The sequence below is a fragment of the Rhododendron vialii genome, chromosome 1a, assembly GCF_030253575.1.
Source record: "Rhododendron vialii isolate Sample 1 chromosome 1a, ASM3025357v1".
In the NCBI taxonomy this organism is placed as follows: domain Eukaryota; kingdom Viridiplantae; phylum Streptophyta; class Magnoliopsida; order Ericales; family Ericaceae; genus Rhododendron; species Rhododendron vialii.
The window spans coordinates 37,561,529-37,587,340 of NC_080557.1; the positions used below are offsets into that span (position 1 = coordinate 37,561,529).

Genomic DNA, 25,812 nt, shown 5'->3' on the forward strand with positions numbered 1-25,812 from the left:
GATTTATGGAGTGAATTTATGTGGTTCCCACATGGTCATGAATTGTATTATAGATGATCATATCAAAATTTCCTTATTATGTACTCTTTCTATAATCTAGATGCCCAAATCATGGAATCAATTATGGCATTTCTTTGGTCAATAAAATTTAAATTAAAACTTACTCGTATTTAGGTTGTCATAAAATTTAAAGGGAAATGATTTTGCCACTCCATTTTTTGTTAACGCCACTCCCCTACAAGTGTATTTTTGCACAATTTTGGTGGAAGACCGCTCTGTTTTATAATATAAATTTTTATTTCAAATTTTGGCTGATTATAGCATTAGGATTAGTCACTAATTTCCGGAATATTATTAGTCAATAAAAGAAAGAGTTGAGATTAGGATTATGATTAGTCAATAAAAGAAAGACATGATTGATTTAATTTCCGAAATATAGCATTAGGATTATGATTATACACTTTTGGCTGATTAAACAATCATGCCTTTCCTGAAAATTTGCTGATTATACAATTAGCATTAGGATTATACAATCATGCCTTTCCGGAATATCATTAGTTATAGATTACCATAATTAGTCACTAATTTTATATTAGGAAATATTCATTCGATCCGATGGGTACAAAATTAATAGGAAGTATGATCGAACGGTTGTAGAGGGTGCTTTGTTTGTATGAGTCGACATTTTATATTCATTCGATTTGATGGCTACAAAGTTAATAGGAAGTATGATCCGACGGCTGGAAGGGTGCTCATATTTGTATGAGTAGACAAAAGACCGCTCTATTTTATAATATAGATTTTAAAGCTAATAGATGGCCCGGATCGTTTGTGGAGACCTCGTAATGGGTCCCATATATAGAGCCATATGTGCACTATCTGTGCCCATATTATTTGCGTTGGTAGCATTTTTGTATATTTTCAAATCTAAATTTGACACATTAATGTTCAAAAGAGGTATAGGGTATAGGAACACAATTCTAGAACACTACCCCAGCACAATTGGTGTTCGGAACCATTGGAAAGTTCAATGTATGTGAGCTCACATATATTGAATGGCTCTAAAATAGAGTTATGTTTTAAAATTGTGTTTTTATTATTGCTCAATATTCAATTACCCATCACAGAAGTCGTGTAATAAGCTATTCCACTAGCTGTGTCAGCTATTAGATATGGTATAGGAGTATTTAATTTATTATAATTTCAATGAGAAAAAATATGCTATTATAAAACCATATTAAAAATCGGCTAAGGTATCGTCTTTTATTTAATATTCTTAGGCTCCGTTCCGGAAAGGAAAATAAGTCCTTATTTTTTAAGAAGGCAATTTTAAGCTTAAAAATGATGTGTTTACGCAAATTATTTTCCTATCAATATGGATCTTGTTTGATAGATCTCATTGAGATCTTTAATACGGTGTAAAAAAATTTGAAAAATTAATTTTCATTTACATTATTTTTGAATTTGAAAATGTGAAATAAGTACTTATTTTTTAAGAAGGTGTTCTGGAACGGAGCCTAAGCCTTAAAATATGTGGATAGGGGCAATTTCAATTTCATATTTCTTATGGAGTATTCAAATCTCATAGGTAACTTTGAACATATCAAATGATCTTTAATGAGCTAAGCTAATTTCTCTTTCATTGTTGAATGAATTCGCCAATAGTCTTGTTTCAAGCATTTAAAGAATGAAGAAGTTTGAAAATTTAGCATGATATAATGTGGCTATATTAATTACAGTCGTTGACACTCAAGTCACTACAGTCTACAACATACATAGAATTGGTCACATTTTTTTTCTCCCAACATCGCAATCAGAACTGCTGCAGTCGCCTCACCCGTAACATTTTTCGCTACTTGATCGATTGTGAGTATCACGTGAAAATGCTGGAAGATACGCGTGAGAGCGTTGAATAATTATTTTTAATTATGACCATTTTCGAAGTATAAAAGATCTTGATGAATGGATTTCTCATTTGCATGTTCCATTTGCACCATGATGAAGCCATTTATCCCGTCAACAACACACCTCAAGAAGTCAAATCAACTGGGCCCAGCTCAGTTGGCCAGGACTCTCGTATCTCATCAGGAGGTTAGGAGTTAAAGTCTTTTCCACCTGCGTGTGGGTGTTTGATCTTCTTTTGGAGGAGTTTTCCTTTCTTTCTTTGTTTCTACCATATAATTGGTTTATTTCATGTATTGGTTGAGTTGTTGGGCTTGATTATCTCGTGAATTCTTTCAATTGATGTAGTGTCCCGGATTTGTATTATGTACTTCATATCTGATATAAAAAATGATCTTTTTATCGATTGTCAAAAAAATAAAATAAAAGTAACACGACGAAGTCATTAGTTAGTGTAATTCAATTTGTGCGTTATTCCTTCACCATCTAGTACAGGGTTAATCGTGCATGTCTTGAATGAATAAGGTGCATTGTAAAAAAGCAAAATGGAGAAAAGTGTTGGATCGATAAATGGGCATTGGACGCCCGGCCATGAATTGTGTAGGTGCGGGTAAGCTAAGGCAATCACCAAAATTATCAAATAAAAAATAAGAAGTGGGGGACTTGGTTAGGTTACCAAAAGAAATGGAGAGCGAGGGCTTCAAAGAAATAAGGGGGAAATGGGATGAGAGATTGATGTGCAAGTCATAGGAAAAGGATTGGAGAGCAAAGAAAAATAAATAAATCAAGCAATATAATACTCCATGCATCAAATGCATGTGAAGGTGTTTTAAAGAGGCATCATTGGATTCAAAGTGAGACAATGAACATAAAGTTTGGCATATTCAGGGATGCGTGCCATTTTTAAATTGCATATATTTTTCAATCCATAATGTTTTAGGCGATTTTTTGAACTTTATTTAATAGAATAAATTAAAATCTATCAAACAAAATCTATATTACTTATAAAAAAATATTACGAATTAAAAAATATAATTAATTTTTTCATAGGGCTACAATAGTAAAAGTGTCAAATTTTATGAAACAGAGAGAGTACTTCAAGAAGGGCAAACCGAAGATGTATTCAAGACGAATATTATTTGATCGGTTTTCACTCAGAAAGTAGATCGAAGTTTTATGAAATACCAGTGGTGTTCAATAATTATGAAATTTACCTTAAAGTTTGCAATTCCAGACCCTCTTGCTGAAGTCATTCTCTAGTTGCTGAACTTTCATTTTCCATCATTTGCACTTTGTTTAGAAAGTGCGAAAAGAAAGGGAGAGGACGAATACATACATACATACATATGTATGTATGTATGTATGTGTGTGTATATCAGGTCGGTTTCGGGGACATCTTAAAAAATATCTCATAATTTTCGATCAAATTTTAATGATCCGAGCCGCTTAATGTGATCATAACGCGATTTTAAGAGTACCCATGAGAAATCAGCAAAAAAAATGACTAGTAAGGGCTTGATCCGAACAGTTCAGAACAGTTTTTTATAAAACAGTTCAAATAAAAACTGCTCAAATCAAGCTTTTCCCGGTCATTTTGTTTTGCTAATTTCTCGCGAGTACTCTTAAAATCACATTCTACACACATTGAACAGTTCGGATCATAAAAATTTGATCGGAAACTATGAGATTGAGATTTGGGATATTTTTTTAGATATTTTTATAAATGTCCCTGGAACCATCTCAAATGTATATACTCCCTCCGTCCCAAAATGCTTGTTCGGTCCGCAAAAGATTTTTATAAATGTCCCTGGGATATTTTTATAAAGATTTTTAGATATTTTTATAAATGTCCCTGGGATATTTTTTTAGATTTTTTTGTAAATAATGCAAAAGATTTTGCAATTGCGAAAGAGTATACGACAAGAAAAAAGCTTAATTACGAGAATTTGTCATTATGACTTGATATTATTGTCAAAGACTACGGTGAAAAAGCTTATGACATTTTGGTGTAGTTAAGCTTTTTATGATGTTTAGTGATGTAAGATATTTAGTGATGTTAGGCTTTTTATGATGTTTAGTGATGTAGTTAAGCTTATGACATTTTGGCCTTTGTTATGATGTTAAGTGATGTAAGATAGAAAATCTGAAAATATTGTGTAGTTATTAGGCTTATGATCTGTTTTTTTTTTTTCCAAGAAAAAATGTCAATCAAAACAAGCATCACGTTGTATCGAAAAATTCACCATATTCAAATGAAAATTTGTATGTACATACAGAATTGACGAAAATTGGGAGTTCGCATTTGTGTGGGGTAGTAGAACCATTGATATTCAACCGTATACCGTGTTACAAAAGTTTCAATCGCAAGGATACATTTGCGTTTCTGTTACAGCAGCTTTGAAGAAGACAGCTGAATTTCTAGTTTCCAACAGATCACTCAACTCCATAATTTATCGCATTTATTGCGTTTACTCGTAGCAGAGTTCCAAAATGTTAAAAGCTAGATTAGCCACTCCCAATAAATAGCTTGCAACTAAGAATTTGTTGCGCTTTCGCCTTTCCGGTAACACATTCCTAAATGAAAACTACTGCTGGTAAAAAAAAATTTTGAGGAACCATCAGTAATTCCTGAAAGACAATTTCCCAATTCCAGAATTTTTAGCCTGAAAACCATACAAACTGACGCCCTTCATTTGCACATTGGTGTGTACTGTTGTAAGGAGTATAATTGGTGTTTACTGTTGGTGTAAAGTAGTAGTAGGAAAGTCTGCATAGCAGGTGTGATGTAGTCCTTTAGGAGTAGTAAATGCTGTGCATGAATAGAAAAGTCTATGTGTAGTAAATGCTAGTAGAGGAAAAGTGTCAATAGTTACACTAATCGGTGTCTTGTAATGTTGTCAGTAGGTTTGCAGATGGACGTAGGACTAAGAACAGTAATGTTCAATTATGGGTACCATCTGTATTGTCTGTATTTCCCTCTTTACGTCTATAAAAGGAGAGTTCTACTTCTGTAATCACCAAGTTAGTAGAAGCCAGTATCTTTGAGTAATATATCCTGTGTCTTGTTATCTTTCTTTGATCCTAACCTACTTTGTGTTTGTACCCACTTCGTGTCTGCAAATATGCGTAATCCACAAGTCTTGTGCTCAATTGGCAGCATAAAAAAAGTATATAAAGCCTTCTTGCATTCAACAATACTGTCCGCGGATCAAAAAAAAAAAAAACAATACTGTCCAACCTAACATCAGAACCCTGACTTTCTTATGCCAATTTTTTCTTCAAGATGGGCTTTTCTCGTTTTCCTGTGTGTAATGTAAAAGGGCAAGAATCATACACGTGACATTATATAACACATTTAATAGCTATGCTGAATGTAAGTTATACAACTTCCCTGAAATACAATCACCCAGGTTCTCGTAGTTTGAATAGTAGAATACCACTCTATACAACAGCCCAATGTTACCTATGTTCTTGTATCCACTGTCTGGTATTGATTTTATTTTCTCATATACATTTGTCATCGTTTTAAAGCTGCAAGAGATAAAAATCCGAGAACAGTCATCATTTACGTAATGTTTCCATCTTTTCTGAAATTTGAAAACATCTTCTGGTGTTCAAAAAAAGAGGGTTGTTTTCAGAAATTTTAGCAAAAAAGTTTTGGAACGCAGTTCACCAGACAATGACTATCTCTACTTTGAATATGAAAGCAATACCAAAGGGACTCCACGAACTCATGTCACAACCCCAACTTCTTGGATGCATAGTCATAAACTGCCTGTAAAACACTTCTGGACCCTTCTTCCACAGGCAGCTTAAGGAGGCATGCGACTCTCGTGAATCCTGCTTGATGCTTCTTGATTAAGGAATCATCCATTGCTTTTGGCTGTATCTCCTGTTTCAAAGGTTTTGGAATTGATAATGCCCATTGCATTGCCCATATCGCCAAAGGGCGCATGTAACCTAGAGCTCTGTATTGGTCATCTGTGTTCCATGCTTCGGGAGTTTGAAAAGAAAGACTACAAAGAAACATAATGCATCAATTTCGAAAATTAGGGAGCAATTGAAAACCCATGTTGGTGAATTACTTTAAATTGTTGGCAGATAAGGAGGAAGAAAATTGTCGAACTACAGAGTTTACCCAAAGAAAATGGGGAGGCAAGCAGATAATAAACCTAGTGAGAAAGGCTAAAAAGGCTACAAATAGAAAAATATCAAATACATTTCACATTCTTTTTTTGGTACAAAAATATATTTGACATTAACATTAATTATAAGTACTTTCTCAAACATAAGAGTAGAGTTAAATTCTCAAGTCAGAACATGTATGAAGAGCTGAAGAGGCAGAAAAGCTGAGAAGAAACTGTTGAATAATGGAAAATTACGTTAAATTTCACAACCAAGAAGTATCCATAGTTCTTCCAAAACAACACTAAAAAGAGAACACAGCTCGAGTGATTAGGCACCTGTTAGTTTATACCCAGCCGAGTAGCCCCTATATTCTGAAGATCCGGACCTAGAGTTGATTCTGTACCCTAGCCTCTCGAGACTTGAAAACAGAGATTTTTCTCTAGTGCATTAATTATCTTATACAAATGAATTTCCAGGGTTTTGAAGCGATTTCTAATTCAAAATTGTATGGTTACCCATTCAAATATTGGAGCAACTCCCGTCCAAAGTTTTGAGTTCTGTCAGTATATGATAAGGCAATGGAAACTTCCATTTTTCTGCAACATCCAGTGTATGAAAAATCTGTTGCATGACTTAGCAAGGATATAGACTGCTGTCAGGCCAACCAGGTCAAGTGCTATCCTTTTCTGGAAGTTAATTGTCTATTTGCAACTTCACAGGTAACCTTTTCATTGTATTCTTACTTGCCAACAAATTTAGACAACTTAAATCTATGGCAAGTTTGTTGTTATCTGAAATTCATGAATGAAGTGAAAAGAAAAGGTCTCCAGCCTTTGCCAAAATTTTACCCATGTTTAAGTAAAAATGTGTGCAAAAAGTATATTTGGGTAGAAGCATCTCCAATGGCAAAACCCAATCTTTGCCCAAAAAAATGGCTTTCAATGGCAACATGGTAAATAAGAGGGATAAGATTGGGACTAGAAAAAAAGGGTAAAAGAAATGGGTCAAGGCTTGGATTTTCCCATAATGGGGTAGAGAAATGGGTATGCCATTAGAGAAGGGTTTTTACTCCTTTTACCCAAAAAAGGGGTTTAAATGAAGAAATGGGTTAAGACTTGAGATGCTCAGAGTATTCAATAAGAAGTGCAAAGGGATTTCTTTGGACCAAGATAAATCACGACCACCTAAATAAGGAAAAACTAAGAAGGCTGAACTCACCCAAGTCCTTCTTCGGACCACGCGGCCTCATAAACTCCGCATGCAGTTTGAAATGCCGTTTCGATCATGTCTTCGTGAATCATAGTTGCAGCAAGCGCATACGTAACTCCAGGCCATATCTCTCTTGACTGCAGTGCTGACAAGTCAATTTCTCCACTCGGCAGCATCCCATTCACAGCACCTCGCCTCCCACCCTTCACTTTTAACACATTGAAATTATAAACTTTCTCAAGGGCACTTTTAGCTTTGTCTTCGTCAACAATTGGTAAAAGACCACATGCTCGAGCATACCTACATTGCCCAACTCGATAAGTACTTATTACTGACTGATAATATTCTTTCCAAATCACAAGCATATTTTTACTTTTATTTTATGAAAGGGAATCACAAGCACATTTTGTTTAACCCAGTAGAACAGGCATGTAGAAAAAGCACATTTAGTTTCCTATCAAAGAAATTTTGTTTATTTTTTGAATAATTAGTTATCAAGAAGTAATAAAGAAGTCAATTTGCACCACAACAGACCATTGTCCAGCTAACTGATCCGCTTGAATAGATGAACTTGCACTTCCACCACTGTTATCGTAGTCAAAGTAAGAACCATTCCACAACTTTTCATACACTTTCTTCGCCTTCTGAAACCGAAACCAAAAATAACCCTCAGCTCCCCTGTCACCAACTTCACATGCCAATGCTGAGGCAGCCTGCAAAGCGGCAACCCATAGTCCACCACTATACGCACTCACTCCAGAAGCAGACCAAGTATCATATGTCTGATCTGGGAGCCCTTCATTTTCTATCATCCCATCACCATCCTTATCAAACTGGTCCATAAAAGCCATTGCAACATAAACCGAGGGCCAAACGGCTTTTGCAAAGTTTTTATCCCCGGTGGCAACCACATCCCTGTAAACTTGCAGCACAAATTTTGGATTCAAATCTTTCCACCTATCAGTATTATAAAGGTTATATCCGTTAACTTCAAACCATGGGTCATTGATTCCAATATCATGAGGAACAGCTCCAAGAACCTTTTTTGAAACCTGTGTTCCATTATGCAAAAGGCTCATTTTACTGGGATCGTGCAACATAACGGATGCTGCAAAATCTCTCTGGATGCTGAGTTCAATTTTTGGAAATAACGTGATTAAGGCAAAAGATGAGTAGAAATGAACGTCGTAAGTGTTCCACATGTTATATTCAATGCCCTCATAATAGAGGAATTGACCGATATTCTCCTCTCCTTTTTGAAGCAGATTTGTACCAAAAGCAGAATTTAATGTTAGTGGACTGTGTATCTCCTCAAGTGTTGAAGTCATCCTCCCAAGAATGTCAACAGAAGAGTCATTCGGCGGGGATATACTGAGAGTATTATTAGCATCTGAACTGTGCATGTCAATGGAAAACTTTCTTGCTCCAATGGATGATAAACTATGGATTGGCGCTGATCCATCTGCAATACAGCAAAAGAATGAATTCAGATTCGACTTCAGCCACATTGTGAAGTATACCCTCTGTCCCGTCCCTTTTGGGAGTTCCAACATTTTAACAGATATGTAATTAATACACCCGAATCTCAATTCAAAGGCATTGTTTCCAGCATTAATCCTTTGCTTCACACATCCAAATACATTTAGAGCTACTTATAAGGGATAACTTTGGAAACTCACAAACTTCATGGTTTGACTTTTCCAAATGAACTTACATTTTGGGGAGTCCCAAAACGAAATAAAGAACCAGCAACATAGGATGGAGGAAGTATAATTCTAGTTTTAAAGAAGTACCTGTCCAAACTGTTCCTCCTGAATTAAGATAGTAGAGCTCATTGAAAAGAGTAACTGGATACCTGCAAATAATCGTCAGAAAATTTAGATTTCTTGCCATAACTGCAACTATCAAAAAACACCTCAAAGCTCACCATTCAGGAAGCCTCTTGTCTTCAAGAATAGGTTTTTGCCATGCTTCTACCTGGGATTCCCAAATGCTATGCTCTATGTTTAAAGAAAAGAAACAAAAGTTAAGGACTTCAAACAAACTCAACGTTTAAAAAAACAAACACTGAATCAAAGTAAATAGAACTCCCTCTGTCCCAAAGTATTAGTCTACTTTTCTCCTATCGGATGTCCCAAAATACCTCTCTATTTCGAGAAGTCAATGACCCAAGATATGTAAAATTCATTTATGGCCTTCCCTTTTTGAATTTGAATTCTAGCTTTAATTTACCTTAAAACTGTTTAAGGGTAAGTTTGGAAATTTGGAACTTTTCAGTCCATGGATTACAACGACGACACAATAACAACAGAACCCATGTAGTCCCCAATCATTGGGGGTATGGGTGGGAGAGGATTGAAGACAGACCTAACCTTTGGCAATATGCACAAAGTAGCTGCTCTTAGAATACCACTCAAACAGTGGCCCCCCCCTAAACACACCCAAAAAAAAAGTGTTACCTTAAAAGGTTGGATTCCACAATATTGACAAACACACCAAAAAAAGAAAAAGAATGTGTAACCTTAACAGGTTCGATTACAAATTAGGACAAAGGGAATAAATGTTTTCATATAAAAGCAAAGGCACCAAACATCTTTTATGAGCCATTACCCGACTCCGGTTAAGTAAGTCGACTACACCTAAAGCTTAATCTAACTTTTCTAGTCCGAATTCAAGCATCACCACGGAAAGGACATGAGAAGTTGTACCGAGAATAGCATCATGTGCAATATTTGCCGCAGCATCACCATGTGTACCATAAAATTTGGTGTAACGCCTGGTTAGAAAAATTGTCTTTTAGCAAAACATGATATCCTTTAATCTGTGAAATTAACTGATCAAAAAAGGAATCTGTAAACCTTAGTCAGACTAACGGCTAGCCACCCACCTGTGATAACTTCTTCCACTCACGAAGTTAACCTCAGGACAGTCCCATGCCAATGAAAAGCTAACATTACGTGATGCATCTGATGGAACGGACAGAGAAGCAGCGATGGCTGCTCCAATAGTTGATCCTAGTTCTGATGGCATCGATGTTTCAGCAGAATCAAGGCGATCAAATGATCCGTGCTAATAGCATAGAGGTAAAATGGTAAATATCAGAGACTGCAAAAATCATCATAAAATAAAAACGGAAAAAAACCAACGAGAAAAGAAAGTGCTTTTCTCATTTTTGCATGAAGGTGAATGTTAGAGTGTGTCCAATCCAAATTATAATCTTCAAAACTAGTATGTGAGACTGCTTTTCACTCATTCCCAACAGGTTTTGAGTTGGATTCTTAAACATGCTATCAGAGCTACTCTTTTGGGGGCCTTTAGGAAAGACTCTCTCGGTTGATTTTTCCCCTTTATTGGCAATATAAGTGCATTTGGTTTCAGAGTGATCCCCAAATTATGGATTTTTTGACCTCTCTGCATTTGGGTCCGTGCTTGCACATGCAGTGGAGTGTTAGAGCTTGTCCATTGCTTCGTTATCAGCTCTAAAACTAGTATATGAGCATGGGTGGCCTCTCCACTCATTGCCAATTGGTTTCGAATTGGAGGCTATGATGGTGTTGTATAAAAGATCAACAGCCATAGATACGGAAAAGAGAACCCGTTGGTTGATGTGAAACTAGAATGTATATGAACTGCAATGACCCTCTGTAACCTAACTAGATCCAATCTCTAACACTGTAACAATTCTAGAAGAAATCAGAAGACTGTAAGGCATCTTGCCATTATTGTTGGAAATATACATATCATGCCTAAAGGATTTCACGAGGTAGCAACACCAGTAACCAGCTAATCCAGTAAATCATGTAGGCAGGCTAGCAGAGATTAGAACATAAACATAACATTCCTAAAACTACAGGGGCAGAAGAAAAAGTCATGTAACCTCTTTAATCTCATGCCACATATCTTTTGCTGTTATACCCCGGGAGTTTCCATCTATCACAAAGCAAGGGCACTCTGAAACATGAACACCATCTGTCTCTTCTGCTGCAATTGCAAAAGTTACAGGGGATACTCCATTTGCGGTCCTGTGTCAAACATTTTTGGGGTGTTAAAAAACATTTAACAAGTCAAACCATGTCAACAAGTTTGTAATAAGTAGCAAGAAATTTGAAACTTGCTTGTGATGTAGAAGCACACTGTGAACACCATCCTTCATCCTGGCACAATGATTGACCTTGTAAGTTACAATACGGTAGAGTTGAAAACTGTTTACCAAATCTTCCAGAAGGGCATCCATACATTCAGCAAAGCTATAGTACTGTTTCATAAATTAACGCAAATTAATTTCTGTTCTTACCTAATCGTTGAATTGTAGTGATGCCCCGATAATCCAGAAACCCCACCAACAGAGTTCTGAATGCACATAAACATGAACTCCCATTACTTTTCATTCCTTATGTGTAATCAACAGATCGATTAGACAGACAATCTAATTCACTTGCATAACAATATGGGTGTGCGTTGGTGGGAACCAGGAACATAGAGGAACTTACTGCCCATGTGAAAAGAAGGGTGACATCTGCAGCAGTCTTTCCCAGATTAAGCAGCTGAAGATAATCATTAAGAAACCATCCTTTTTTTTACTAAAACTATAAGTGGAAAATCAGCTGCCGAAAAAAGCAAGCTCTGGTAAAAACCCTTTCATACCGTAAAAGTAAAAACTGTCACAGGGAAGCTGCTCTCCTTATAATTGTGGGGGATAAAAGGAGATATCTGACGACAAACTATCCTAAGCAGTGGATCGGGTTCCCCTGCATTTAAAGAAGGGATGATGACAGACAACATTATCCATATCCAACATAAATAAATTACAATAGAGAATAAAAAAGACAACAGTTATTCGTACACATTACCTTCATATTCCGTCCACGCCCTAGGAAACAAGCCATGATATGTAGAATTATTCCCCTTCAGATTCCAGTCCCAGGATCCAATACCAGATGCTGCACTTTCTCTGTTCACACAAGGATAGCTGAACTTTCATAATCAATCATCTAAAATTAAAAGGACATGAAAAAAGACTTATGCTACAAAAAGAAATCAAAGTTCCTTTATACTAGGGATGCAACATCATAGGTACTGTAGACACCCCAATTTGGACCCTCTAAAATACCTTTAAGCCTCCCGAATGATAATAAAAGGGCAAAACAGTCTTTGGACAACTAAGAACAAGCGCTCAGGTCCATGATCCAAGCACTCGGGTGCACTGGATAAGCACTCTGGTCCAAGGCAGACCAGAGCACAACCTGAGCGCTCAAGTCCTCAGCGCGCGCCTGCAAAAGTGGAGCATCTGTCAGCCCACTTTCTGCAGAGCCTTTCTGCCGATTTCAGCTGTGCAGAGGCACAATTCCCTCTCTCCCAAGTAAACATGATGGGATTCCCTTTGAATCCATCATTGCTCCCACTCAAACCAACTTCAAAATTTCTCTATAAATACAAGCCTTGTGTTCAAGAGAAAGGGACTTGATTTTTCGGGGAGAGAGAAAAACCCCAAGGTCTGCAATACTAAAACACATCCAGAAAACCTCTTTTCTACTTCAAAAAACCAACCACCAAGTCCAAAAGGAACATTGTTCAAGCTTAACAAAGGTAGAAAGCCACCTTTGGCTACTGTTTCTCTCACCCTGAGGGGAGCCACTAGGCTCAGGTCAGTTCCTTGTACTGACGCTGAGCTTAGCTGGCCTTTATCGTAAACAGAAAGGAAGTTCAAAACTTCTGAGCTCAGAAGGACCTGAGCGCTCACTCAAGTCCCTTACAGAGCATCCGGGTTTGCTTTCCCTAGGCTTTCTGGCAATCAATACCAGCCAGGCCTAAGGCCAGTTCAGTTTATCATTTAAAGTATTTTCATAACTGTTCGCTTCTAAAAATATCTCCAATCTGTTGTTAAGTTTTAGAAGTCCGTTAATTTAAATTCAAACACTTCTTTAAGCCATATTAATGCTGGCTTCAGTCTCTGTTTAAACTGTTGTGAGCCTCACACCTGGGCACTCAAGACCAGTTCTTGAGTGCTTAGGAGTGCTGATCAGCACTCAAGTGTGCAACACCAGTTTCTGTTTTGTTTACTGTAAACATTTATTTCAAGTTAGCATGGTTTCTAGGTGTGCACTGGTACTTCCAAATCCTAGAGTAGTTGTTTCAGAGCCTGCAAGGAAGCAGGACCTGAGCACTCAAGACCAATTCTTGAGCGCTCAGGTCCATAGCTGAGCGCTCAACAGTTGGGCACTCAAGACCAGTTCTTGAGCGCTTAGGAGTGCTGATCAGCACTCAAGTGTGCAACAACAGTTTCTGTTTTGTTTACTGTAAACATTTATTTCAAGTTAGCATGGTTTCTAGGTGTGCACTGGTACTTCCAGATCCCAAAGTAGTTGTTTCAGAGCCTGCAAGGAAGCAGGACCTGAGCACTCAAGACCAATTCTTGAGCGCTCAGGTCCATAGCCGAGCGCTCAACAGTGTTGCCATTAACAGTATTCTGTTTTGTTGTATATTCTGTCATCTCATGCCTATTATAACAACTGTACACTGCTCACATGCATGCACAAGCTGTGTTTACTGTTTTAATCCCTATTATCATTCCCCCTCTCCTATTTGATCAAAGTTAAGTGATAAAATGTTTCGAAATCCCACAAGCACTGAGTAGAGACCGACCCTCACGTCGGGCGAGAGGGGTGCCGTAAAACCCTTCCCCTCTTGTAACTTGGGTCCTGAACCAATGTTGTCTCTGGTTATGAAGGGCCGGTAAAAGAAATAAAGCCTTTTTCAAAATAAAAGCGACGGATGTCATTCAAGTTTGGTTCCTCGGGTGGCGAACCATTAAAATTGGCGACTCCAAATTGAACGTGTCGTTTGCAAATTTTTCTTAGAAAAGAAAATGGGCGGCGCTCACCGCGGGGTGGGTAGCCCACTGTGGCGACTCTGCCGGGAAAGGTTATTCAATACTTTGAACTTAATACTTTTGCAAACAATTCATCAAAAGTCTGTCAAAACAACAAGCTTCACGTTGTTGAAGAAAGAAATGGTGATTCAATAGGACCCTCGCATCCGACCATCCGACCTGGGACTATTCCCGGTTGTTCGCTTGTGTAGTTCTTTCAAAGTGTTGATTAAAGAGAGCCAAATTCGAAAGGTGGTTGTGGGATTTTGCTTCATTTTTTCTCTTAAATTTTGCACTGCACATTTTCAGTTTTTGTCTAGCCGTGCTGGCATGTTTTGACAATCCTGCCCAGCTTGCTGGTGTCAGGGCTTCCTAGAACGCTGAGCAACCCCCGACCATGATGAGTCAGTCAACCATTTGACCATTGCTTTACAGTATGCTTGGAGGTGGGAGGTATATCTTGGCTCTAGGCCGGGAACCCCTCTAAACCAAAACCTGGCCTTCACACACATAGAAAGCAATAGAACCTTCCAAACTAGGACATGAACCCGATGGGTAGGACTACGTGATGTACCATGCCTACGAGTTACTGCCTTTTGCATTTCATCATCATGATTGCATTGCGTTAGGGTAGTCTGATAGTTAGGATAATTCTAGAGCTTTCTTCCCCGCGGTTTGTAAGAGGTTGCCGACACCCGATGAAAAATCGTGCATTTCAATGTACGTTGTCAAAACAAATGAGTCCTTAGGACGACAAGACTTGGGAAAACCCAAATGACTAAGTCCTTCGCAAAGTTCTTGACAAATCGCTTGACAGAAATTAGGAACAATTGGCTTAGCTAGACACTTGTTCCTGAAATCACAGTGGGCCTTTGCCGAGAAATTGTTAAGAACCTAGTCATTAATCAGATTTTCCAAAGTCTTGTTATCCAAAACAAAGGATACACTATTAAAAGAGACGCTAAGGATCGAGGCAACCTCTTAAAGCCATTACACCTAGTCTAGGGACTATAAATCCATGGAGTTTGAGATACCTCCAGTGTCTGCTGTGCCTAAACGGCTCCCTTGGTTCGGTCTAACCTTAAGAGCATTATTATCTGGATTCCAGCAATTTTATTGCTTTGTCTTGGATGGTCATATTAAAAGTGATTGGCTCTGATCCCGATAACACGGGATTTAACCTACCGAGTAATGACTTACCTAGGATTGTTGGAAATCATCTGTGCAATGTCTTAATTGAGATTAGGGTCATGGTAGGTCATAGGGACAGTCTAGGATCCATGGAGTTTAAGATACCTCCAGCGTTCGCCATGCCTAAATGGCTCCCCGGTTTGGGCTAGCCATAAGAACACTAGTATCTGGGTTGCAACAATCTTATTGCTCTGTGACTCTGTCTTAGATGGTCATATTAAAGGTGTTGGGATTTACCGTGCTGAGTCATGACCTACCTAGGAAACCATCTGTGCAGTGCCTTAAGTGAGGCCAGGTCGGACTAGACCTTAGGACGACATCAACATCGACGAAATGTGCATGGCATGTTCTCTCTGTTTTGAACATGGCTCGAATGCACCTGAGTTCGCTTTTTGCTTTACTGAAGGTTCTGAATCATTGGTCCACGACCATACCTACTTGGATTCGACCTCCCGGCCAAAAACTGACTCGAACTAAATCACAGAAAAATCCGACAATTCCAGCAGCAACATCGTTATCAACCACTGAAATGGGGGATCAAACCGAAATTGATGAAATCAGGCGGATGGTAAAGGAAATGGGGGAAGGGAATGATAGCTCATGATTCTGATCCAAGCCATCGCCAAGCATCTCCCGCCACCACAAGAATCCCCAGGGGAAGATTCTCAAATGACTACGGTCTTGACTAAAATCACCAAACTAGAGGAATCCGTCCTCATAAATGAACAGAATGCTGCAACTGGTTTGGATATGGACAAGCTTTGTCTGTTCCCGAACGCCTAACTCCCTGAAAAGATTTGGCTACTGTTTCTCGCACCCTGAGGGGAGCCACTGGGCTCAGGTCAGTTCCTTGTACTGACCCTGAGCTTAGCTGGCCTTTATTGTAAACAGAAAGGAAGTTCAAAACTTCTGAGCTCAAAAGGTCCTGAGCGCTCAGGACCAGTTCTTGAGCACTGAAGTCCCTTTCAGAGCATCCAGGTTTGCTTCCCTAGGCTTTCTGGTCAATCAGTAGCAGCCAGGCCTAAGGTCAGTTCACTTTATCATTTAAAGTATTTTCATAACTGTACCCTTCTAAAAATATCTCCTTAAGTTTTAGAAGTCCGTTTATTTAAGTTCAAACACTTTTTTAAGCCATATTAATGCTGGCTTCAGTCTCTGTTTAAACTGTTGTGAGCCTCACACCTGGGCACTCAAGACCAGTTCTTGAGCGCTCAGGAGTGCTTATAAGCGCTCAAGAGTGGTGTGCAACACCAATTTCTGTTTTGTTTACTGTAAACATTTATTTCAAGTTAGCATGGTTTATGGGTGTGCACTAGTCCTTCCAAAGCCCAGAGTAGTTGTTTCAAAGCCTGCAAGGAAGCAGGACCTGAGCGCTCTGGTCCATAGCTGAGCGCTCGACAGTGTTGACATTAACAATATTCTATTTTGTCCATAGCTGAGCGCTCGACAGTGTTGACATTAACAATATTCTATTTTGTTGTATATTCTGTCATCTCATGCGCTCACATGCATGCACAAGATGTGTTTACTATTTTAATCCCAATTATCGTTCCCCCTCCCCTATTTGGTCAAAGTTAAGTGATAAAATGTTTCAAAATCCCACAAGCACTAAATAGAGACCAACCCTCGTGTCGGGTGAGAGGGGTGCCGTAAACCTTCCCCTCTTGTAACTTGGCTCCCGAACCAACGTTGTCTTTGGTTATGACGGGCGGGTAAAAGAAATAAAGCCTTTTTCAAAATAAAAGCGACGGATGTCATTCAAGTTTGGCTCCTTGGGTGGCGAACCATTAAAACCTGGGTGGAGACTCCAAATTGAACGCGCTGGTTGCAAATTTTTCTCAGAAAAGAAAATGGGTGGCGCTCACCGCAGGGTGGGTAGCCCACAGGTACGTACGTGATTAATTCTGGATTCCTTGGTGAGAGAACAGCGGAATATTTTTTGCCATTGGGGCGAGAAACAAAAACCTGCATGAGGAATTGCTTACTTATTAAGAAACTTAATGTTTGGAGACAAATAAGTAATGGGTAATAGAAATAGAATCTTTTAAAAGCACATTTAGAAATAGCAAATCAGAGGAATAGTAGTGTGACTAGCGTCTAATCTTCAGGTCCCAAAGAAGTTTTCAAGGTTTCTACCCTGAACTACTAAAATAGCAAAAATATACAACAATACCTCATCTCCAACTACTTGAGTTGGCTACATGAATCTACCTAAACCACTTGTATATGTTCAAGGCTCGACACCATGTTAAAAAATGGCCCATGCAGCCTTTTTAAAACTGACATGCCTATTTTTCATTTTGCACATGACTGAACCATCTCATTTTTATTCTGCTTTATTTTTGTGTGTGGTATATCACTATGATCAGAGACCATCATAACCAACTTTCTACCATCTTGTCCTTGATCGCTGCTACCTGAAAAACTATGGTTGTGTTTATTCAATTACCCTATTATCTGCCACTAACACACACTTAAATGGCGAGACTTAATAGCCCTGAGACAGACATCAAGAGAAAGGTGGGAGACCAATTAAGTCCCAACAACTGATTAAGCAAAAAACATGAATAGTATATCCGAATTAGTAGGGAAATTACGATAAACATGTTCAAAAGGAAAGCACCAAACTTACAGAAAATTGATTTGCTAAAACTGGTTTGTCTTCACACATTCTAGGGAACAATTGCCAGCGCTGAAATTCTCCTTTGTAGTTTCTTTCAAAGCTTCCTGCACTGAATATCAGATATTTTTCTCAACAAAAGAGAGGACATTATTTTTCTCAATTCTGAAGGAAAAATATGCCTTGACAAACATATAATTGGTGTACAATCTGCTTTCACATAAAGCCAGCAGAATATGCGATGCCTAATCTGTGGACATATGCACGAAGTGTTCCATCCCAAGGTGGTTCCAATTAGGAAGGCACGGTAGCCTTGAACATTTAAAAGTATTTGATGTGAGAACTTGTAAACTTGCTATACTAATCTCTAAGCTAATTAATAATTCTTTCAGAGTGTCAGCAGGCAGTACTGGTCAAAATATTATTATTGTAAAGCAATAAAATTCAGAGAAGCTGTAAGAGAGATGATTAAGCTTTGTAGGACAAAAAAAATTCGGCTGCTAAGAAGCTTGACTTACCCCATACCACCAAGTGGAACCCCATGGCATGATGAGATAGGACGGCTCTTAAAAGGATTCATGAGTATCCCCTGAAAAACGAAAGAGGGGGGCAAAAGTTAGTTCTCATACCATAACCAAGCACCCATCAAAATCACTATGCGATTTTTTGGTAAAACAGAATTACGTGTCCTTTGGCGGCTTCTTCTCGGATATGACGCCATAATCGGTAACCTATTGGAAGCTTACAAAAGCCAAAAAGAGATGCCATAAGTAAGAAAAGCTCAAACAGCAACTAACTGAGAGAATAAAAGCAGCAAAAGGACCCTATAACCCAATTAGCCTCAACTCCAAGTATCCACCTTGCACTTTGATGTGTCAATTTAGTGGATTCAGAAAGCATTATAGAGCACATTTGTCATGCATATGTTTATAAATCAACATTGGTGAGCAGTTTAAGTCCTAAGTTAGTTTTATAATAACTTTCCGTAGGACCAGAACACTAAGAACCAAGTAGACAAGCAAACATAGGTAAATACTTGTTTACAAATATCACCAATCATCTGAAGTAATAAAATTCAGTTTTGAAAGTTAAAATCAACTCAGGCTGCAGGGTTAAGATTCTGTTTCAACGTACCCACATCTAAAGAGAAACTGAGTTAGCAAGTTGAGAGTTTATGGTATGTAAGAAATACAGAAACATTTAATGTTCATATTACCCTTAGGATCTCATATAATATGGATGTAGAATCATTTAAAAAAGAGGTTTAAAAAAAATTGGGAATCATTAAGTATGATTTAACTTCAAAGTTCAAACGTTCTCAAAAAGTATTATAGCAATTTGCAACCTCCAAAAAAGAATAAATTTCCTTGTAAGAAGTGTTTAAAGTGTTTAGTCAGCATCAAATACTTGGTTTTTTTTTCTTTTTTCTGAAAAGCTAATTTGCAAAGAACATGTAAATGTGTGTAAGCCCCAGGCCCAGTGTAACATAAACTTTTTAGCATACCATGTGAATTATCTCTGGCAAACTTAGAGAGAATGTTGAAAGGACTTTCCCCTCGCTATTTAGTTTTCGCTGCCAAGTCAGAGTCGCCGGCTTTGCAGGGTCAACCATAATCTGGAAACTCAAAACATAGTAGGAGTAAAGATAATTCTCAGACATCTCAGAAGCAGCAAACGTTCAGTATCAGCTGTTTTCTAACTAATATTAATCTAGTTTAAGACTGAGACACTTCCGAATTCCACTAAAAACCTCGTGTTGGTATTTACTTCCATAATAGATGCTACATTTTGGTCATGTTAAAGCATCCACCACAAAATCAATTGGCTATGAGTGGAGAGACCGCCCAAGCACTTATACTAGTTTTGGAGGAGAGAATTGACCGATGTGGGACAATTAACACTCCCCCTCATGTTGACCTCTCCACACAGGATCCGGAGCACACAGATCACAACAAAATAAAGAGCAAGTTCTAAGAAGCATGGATACGAGATACGATACAGATACGTTTTCCAAAAAGTAGGATACGATATGTTGGGTTGAATATAAAATTAAATTAAAAATTCATCCCTAAAATTCCATTAATGATTAAAGTAACAGTAGAATCCATCATGTAGAATCCATCATGTACTGTTTAAAAAAACAGTAATAAGGGTTTCAGTCAGTCAGACTGAATATTTTTTTAAAAAAAATAACAGACGAGAGATGACAGACGAAAGAGAGAGAGAGAGAGACGAGATATATATATATGTAATTTATATATTGTATATACACAGTATGCGATATATTTATATATACACTGTACATACAACGACAGAGATGAGAGGTGGGAGAGAAGAGAAAGACGATAGAGAGAGAGACGAGAGAGACTTACAGGTGAGACCGAGAGAAAGATTAGAGACAATAGAGAGGAATTGCCTTCTTTCTTCCTGTCTCTCTCTTTCGTTTTTTCGTTTCTGATCAATAGGGGAGAAAGAGAAGAAACATATATGTAGTCCTAATTGCACTTTAACCCATATATTTTAAGAAATAACATATTTGCCCCGCGCGTATCTTAAACGTATCCAAACGTATCCGGAGCATATCCGGATACCCAAAAATAAAAAAAATAGGATACTCTAAAAAAAACGTATTGGATACGTATCCGGAATGTATCCGAGCGTATCCATATCCGATATGCGTACGGTACGCGATACGGAGGCCAAAATAGAGTATTCGTTCTTCATAGAGAGCAACTATGGCATAAATAAAGGGGGAAAGCCTCCGAAAACTTAGCTCTGATACCATGTTAAAGTATTCACCTCAAAACCGATTGGCTATGAGTAGAGAGACAGCCCAGGCTCATAGACTAGTTTTGAAGGAGATAATTAACCGATGTGGGACAATTTCCAACAGGTCATATTAAGGGCAAGTTGTATTACATGTACTCTTGAAAGTATCAGTTTGACACTCAACGCTCGACACTTGGATAAGGGTATGGGATGTGTCTGATCACTGATGACTCTGATGATATGCAAAAAGTACAGCAAGACTTTCAAGCAACAACCATATTTAGTTCTTCAAATTACTATAGAATAACAATGTACAAACCTTAGTAAAAAAAAATAAAAATTCTCTATGGCTTCTAGTAAGTACCATGTAACACCATAAATTAATTCAAAACTATATAAGAAACAAAATTATTTGGTCGTGATCCCTACCCTAAAACATGGGAATAGTTGAGTCCGATAAATAACACAAATTGAAGTTGTTTACATGTAAGTTGTAACAAAGAGTACAAGAAAAATTAGGAAAATGGTAGATGAGATTACCATGTAAATTAACACCGGCTTTGGTACGAAGCCAAACAGATACCAATGACCAGAACATCCACACAAAAGGCAAAAGTGTCTAATACAATCACTGTGGTGGGCCAAACCTAACTTCGCCAAACGTCTGCCTGAAGTAGGAAACAGTAGGGCTGGGGCACGAGCGTGATCGATTGATCCCGTGCGCGTGGTATGGGCCTAAGCCTAGTGCAAGTCGTGGGACAGATCGAAGAGAGGTGGACCGGACCCAAGGGTCCTGCCCATCGGTTTCATAAGCCCAGTCTGCAGGCCCCAGGACCGAGCCTAGGGGTCGGGCCAGCGGGTCGGTGTGGCTTCGCGAGTCGGTTCGACCTGGATGGGGGCTGCACGAAGATCCCTCCAGTTGATTCTAAAGGTACCTAGAACATTCCAGAGCTAGGGCTAGCGTGGGCCGGACGTCACCCTAATGTCACCAAGCTATGGCGGTTAAATGTGATGTCACGGGCATATGCCACGCACACCTAACTTGGAGAGCAAGTACGTTCGCCTATATAAGGGAAGGGATAAACCCTAAGAGAGGTACACATTCTCACACGATTCAACAGTACTCTCTCCTTCTCCTGTGTATTGACTTGCTCGTCAGAGGGGCATAAGGCGGTCAACCACCTCACGCCTTGGTGCAGGTAGGAAGCAGAGCGAAGGAAGGAGGATCGGGCGAAAACCACCACACCACAATTAACGCCGTTACCGAGGATTCTTCCCTATACTTTGGTTTTTTACGACTTTTCAGAAGTTTATCAAAATGTTAGATTCATGATGATGAGAGGCCGCCGAAGGAGGCTGCGGGCGGTGGAGGCGTTGAAGGTCACGACAACGCCACCCCCTCCAAAGCCAGATCTAGACGGCAGGCGAAGCGCGATTACAATTTGGGGGCCACCGCCTCAGTCCTGAGAAACGGCCCTCAAGTCCGAGAGTATCTACGGCAACTTGACACCCGGATGTCCAAAAAGGACCGAATGATCAACGCTCTACGCAAAGATGTGCAACTCATGGCTACAGCGATCCATCTCCGTTCTCCATCTCCAAGCAGAGGCCGTTATCGGTCGCCTTCTACGCGACGAACAGAGAGAAGGAACAACCACGTTAGGGACAGCCTTGGAAAACGGGTGGCCCCTTACGATGAAAGGATACCAAGCTTGTCTCCGGTCCGGTCTGAGGTGAGGGGAGATGTAAGGGATAGGCTTCAGCCACCCAAGGAATACCGCCGACACGAGGTCCAGGAGGAAAGCTCTTACTCGTTTTACAACCTAACGCACACGGTGAGTCACAAAACCGAAGTTGACCATCAGCGCGACCGAAGGTATAGAGAGCGACGAGAGCGCGCTCGCGTACAACACCATAATCCGAAGGAGTGCGGCGAAAACCACCACACCACAATCACTTAAACGATTGATCATACTCAAGTCTCAAAGGTACCAGCTTGTCCTTTGACATACTTCCTATAAAAGGGGAATGTGTTCCCTGACACTGAGGTGCCAAAAAATTTGAGAATGTAGATCTTAAAATCTCAAACAAGATTTTGTGGGGCATATATTGCTTTTGTACTTTGCCATTAAAATAAACTAGCTTTAGATGTCACTAAAAGAAGAAGCAAACACGCATCTAAATATGCAAGAGCCTTTGGTTCCAATTGAAACCCATGTAGGAAAATCTCCATAACTATGATGGGAAAAGTAACCAAGTTAAGTTGTCGCCCACATTGCCAAGTTACTAAAAACTTTGGATGACAGGCACAAAAAATTGATCAAATCCAATCAAATAAGCAACCTAAAAGTATGACGAAATAAAGGGAGGCCTTATTGTGATGGCTTGGTTAAGAAGGAACATGAATACGCTACAAAACTAAAAATGTTGGAGCAGAAGGTAGCAACATAATCAAGTAATCAAGCCGCCAACCTACCTTATCCCTATAAGAACTTGAAGCTTCTTCTTCACTGTTGTCGAAACCATTTACCAACATCTTTCCTGAAAATTAATTCAACAAATGAAGTAAGAAGATCAACCATCTTGTATAAAGACAAGTGAGAGTGGTAATGATTATATATCCATAATTGGTTGCCAACAAGCGAGATGTAATTTGCTAGAACCAGTGAAACCCCTTATTGTTCCATGATTCCATTCTTTCCAAGATCAACCAAACAAAGTAACGAGGATACTTATCCCAAAAATAATAATAATAATTTAATGAGAATTTATCAATTAACACCAACAACAGAATAACAGCACAAATTTACAATCCCAAAAAGTTTCAAATAATAGAGAGATTGACCTACGGTTTCAAGCAGTACTACAGGTAATGTCAACGCTGGTGTTGTTACAAGAGTTTGGTGTACCCACAATCAGTTCAATTAACTAAAATTGGTATCAGAACAGTTTTCTTTTTCTAAAGCAAAGGAAACACAAGTTAGTTGGTTGCAGTTTTAACTCACAGTCAGTTCACTCAAATAAAATTGGTATCTCATAATTGTTTGGTTGCCCGGTAGGAAAACTTGTTTTCTTGGACTTAATTGGGAAAAAAACCCGTACTTGAGAAAACAAAAAGAATAAATATTTCAATTCTAGATAATCATTATCCATTCAAGTGTGAATAAAACATAAAAATGATGTTATATTTATAAACAATTTCTGAATTGTTCCCTGTAACACTAATTCTGAAAATACAACCAAAAAACTTATCCAAACAAACCACGTAATTATTTTCACAAACTATAGATCAGTTGAATGTTTTCTTGTTTTTTTGGCTGAGTCGATTAGTTGCACGTTGAGTTGATCATTTTGACAATTCTCCTCAGAAATTCGTGAGTTAAACACGAAAAATCAACTTCAAAGCAAGACATAAGAACTTCTCTAAAATCATTATTTTACAACCCCCCCACAAAAAAAAAAAAAAAAATTTCTTAAATCATTTGTATGTAAACTTCTAAAATCATATTGCACCAGAGGATCATGTAGGACCCTAACCTGAGAGGGATGATCTTGCGCAAATAATAGAGTCCAAAAATGTCGGAGAGAGTGCTTAGCAAATAAAATACTGGAGAGAGAGAGAGAGAGAGAGAGAGAGAGTCGCCAATAGCGTGCTTTGTAGAGTTGGATTTTTGTGTATTCTCACTGCAAGTCTGTGTAGTTTAGTTTGTTTCAGTTATAACCCAGATTTATTTGGTTTAGAGGGAGAGAGAGATTTATATAAATTAGAAGGGGTGTTGGGGAACTTCATTATTAGATTGTGCATTGTCCATTTTCCAATCATGGGTGTTTTTGAGACAATTACAAAATTTATTACAATGCATTTTGAGAAATAAGCTGGAGGACATTAAAGTTCAAAAATCATCTCTATGGGAGATTTTTGAATTTTGATTATATTTTTACTTGCAAAATCTTTTTCCAAAATCTATTATTCACAAAGCATCAAACCACACTTACATGTTGGAATTATAGTCCAAAAGTTTATACTGCAATCCAAAATTTAAAAAATAATTGGCTCTCAAACACTATACCGTTCAAATTATGGAAACATCATTTTTTATAAGGATACATAAAGATTGTAAAGATGTAATGCATTTACTCTAGAAACCTCAAGTTTTCAAAGCTTTATCATCAAATGCTAAGTGTTAACCTGTCCCTATATGCACAATTGCTTTTTTTTTCATAGATTAAATTTAAAAAATATTACTACTAACAAGTTAGGTTATTACCTAGGGTTGACACTAATTTGTAAGCTCGAACTCAAAATCACACGCTTGAAAAATTAATCCCTAATCAATAAGTTCTAGCCTTGATGAAACGTAAATAATACTCTTGCTTTGGGCCCCAAAATAATTTTGTAATGATGTACTATTCAATGCTAATCTTTTTGCTTTAGCGAATCTTAACCCAACTTTAGCTCTCTTTCTAAAAGCGTCCAAATTTTTTTGCGAGAGGACCTGATTGAAAATATAACAGAAGTATTGCACCCAAATTGAATAATCAGGGGGAGAAGTTTTGTTTTTTGTTAGCTTCATTTTCTAACGTTGAAATTTCCTTCCTTGGCTAATGGCTATATCTTTGAGGCCGGCCGCCTACTTTGAAAGTGTAGAGCATCTACGATGTAATAATCAAAATTCAGGGTTGCTGAAATTAGCAATATTTATTTAAAAAATGCTCACATTATAATAATCAAATTTAATAATCTCTCAGCAACTCATCAAATTTTAATATTTGGATAACCAAAACTAGCAAACTTTTTCTAATAACCAAATTTAATGGTCTCAACATTTTCTCAATCAAATACGACCATCATGGAAAGGGAAACTTGTTCTCCATAAAACAAATACTTTATTGGTAGATGAAACTCACTCTCTACTTTAGCAAGTGGTTGTGCATTTAACAATATTGATTACTTTATGAATTTTAACAAATGTTCTTCACTTTCACTTATTTTACTTGAATGTCTTTCAATGGAGACCATTAGATTGAGAAGAAAAAACTGACCGTTAAATTTGAATTTTTGCCAACTCATTTTGATTACGGGCAAAAAATAAACAATGTAGAATTTGACATTGCTAACTTTAAT

General features: G+C 38.1%; 1 protein-coding gene across 8 annotated transcripts; it reads right to left on the reverse strand.

The window, feature by feature from the left end:
- Window positions 1-5,148: 5,148 nt before the first annotated feature.
- LOC131299569 (uncharacterized) lies at window positions 5,149-24,370 on the reverse strand. Of its 8 annotated transcripts, none has more exons than XM_058325266.1 (21): window positions 24,225-24,309; window positions 23,164-23,228; window positions 19,423-19,533; window positions 18,603-18,659; window positions 18,437-18,507; window positions 17,931-18,030; window positions 17,193-17,263; window positions 12,090-12,190; window positions 11,884-11,987; window positions 11,730-11,783; window positions 11,534-11,589; window positions 11,355-11,393; window positions 11,117-11,261; window positions 10,127-10,308; window positions 9,948-10,015; window positions 9,167-9,239; window positions 9,033-9,094; window positions 7,774-8,701; window positions 7,249-7,539; window positions 5,616-5,918; window positions 5,149-5,204 (listed from the first exon to the last, which is right to left on the reverse strand). In XM_058325266.1, exons 2-20 carry the CDS (start codon window positions 23,221-23,223, stop codon window positions 5,639-5,641), a joined length of 2,853 nt encoding a protein of 950 aa, XP_058181249.1. In that variant the 5' UTR covers window positions 23,224-23,228; window positions 24,225-24,309; the 3' UTR covers window positions 5,149-5,204; window positions 5,616-5,638. The 8 variants fall into 8 exon arrangements, with proteins under 8 accessions (XP_058181249.1, XP_058181202.1, XP_058181159.1 ...); XM_058325219.1 differs by lacking the exon at window positions 5,149-5,204 and adding an exon at window positions 5,245-5,433; XM_058325176.1 differs by lacking the exon at window positions 5,149-5,204 and having other exon boundaries at window positions 5,245-5,918; window positions 24,225-24,370.
- Window positions 24,371-25,812: the final 1,442 nt, after the last annotated feature.

Coding starts and splice junctions, on each gene's coding strand:
- LOC131299569 (XM_058325266.1), bottom strand. CDS start 23,223: ATGTTGGTAAATGGTTTCGACAACAGTGAAGAAGAAGCTTCAAGTTCT. Junction 17,264..17,930: donor TTTTAGCAAATCAATTTTCT/GTAAGTTTGGTG, acceptor TTCCTCATGCAG/GTTTTTGTTTCTCGCCCCAA. Junction 5,919..7,248: donor TGGTCCGAAGAAGGACTTGG/GTGAGTTCAGCC, acceptor GTTTCTTTGTAG/TCTTTCTTTTCAAACTCCCG.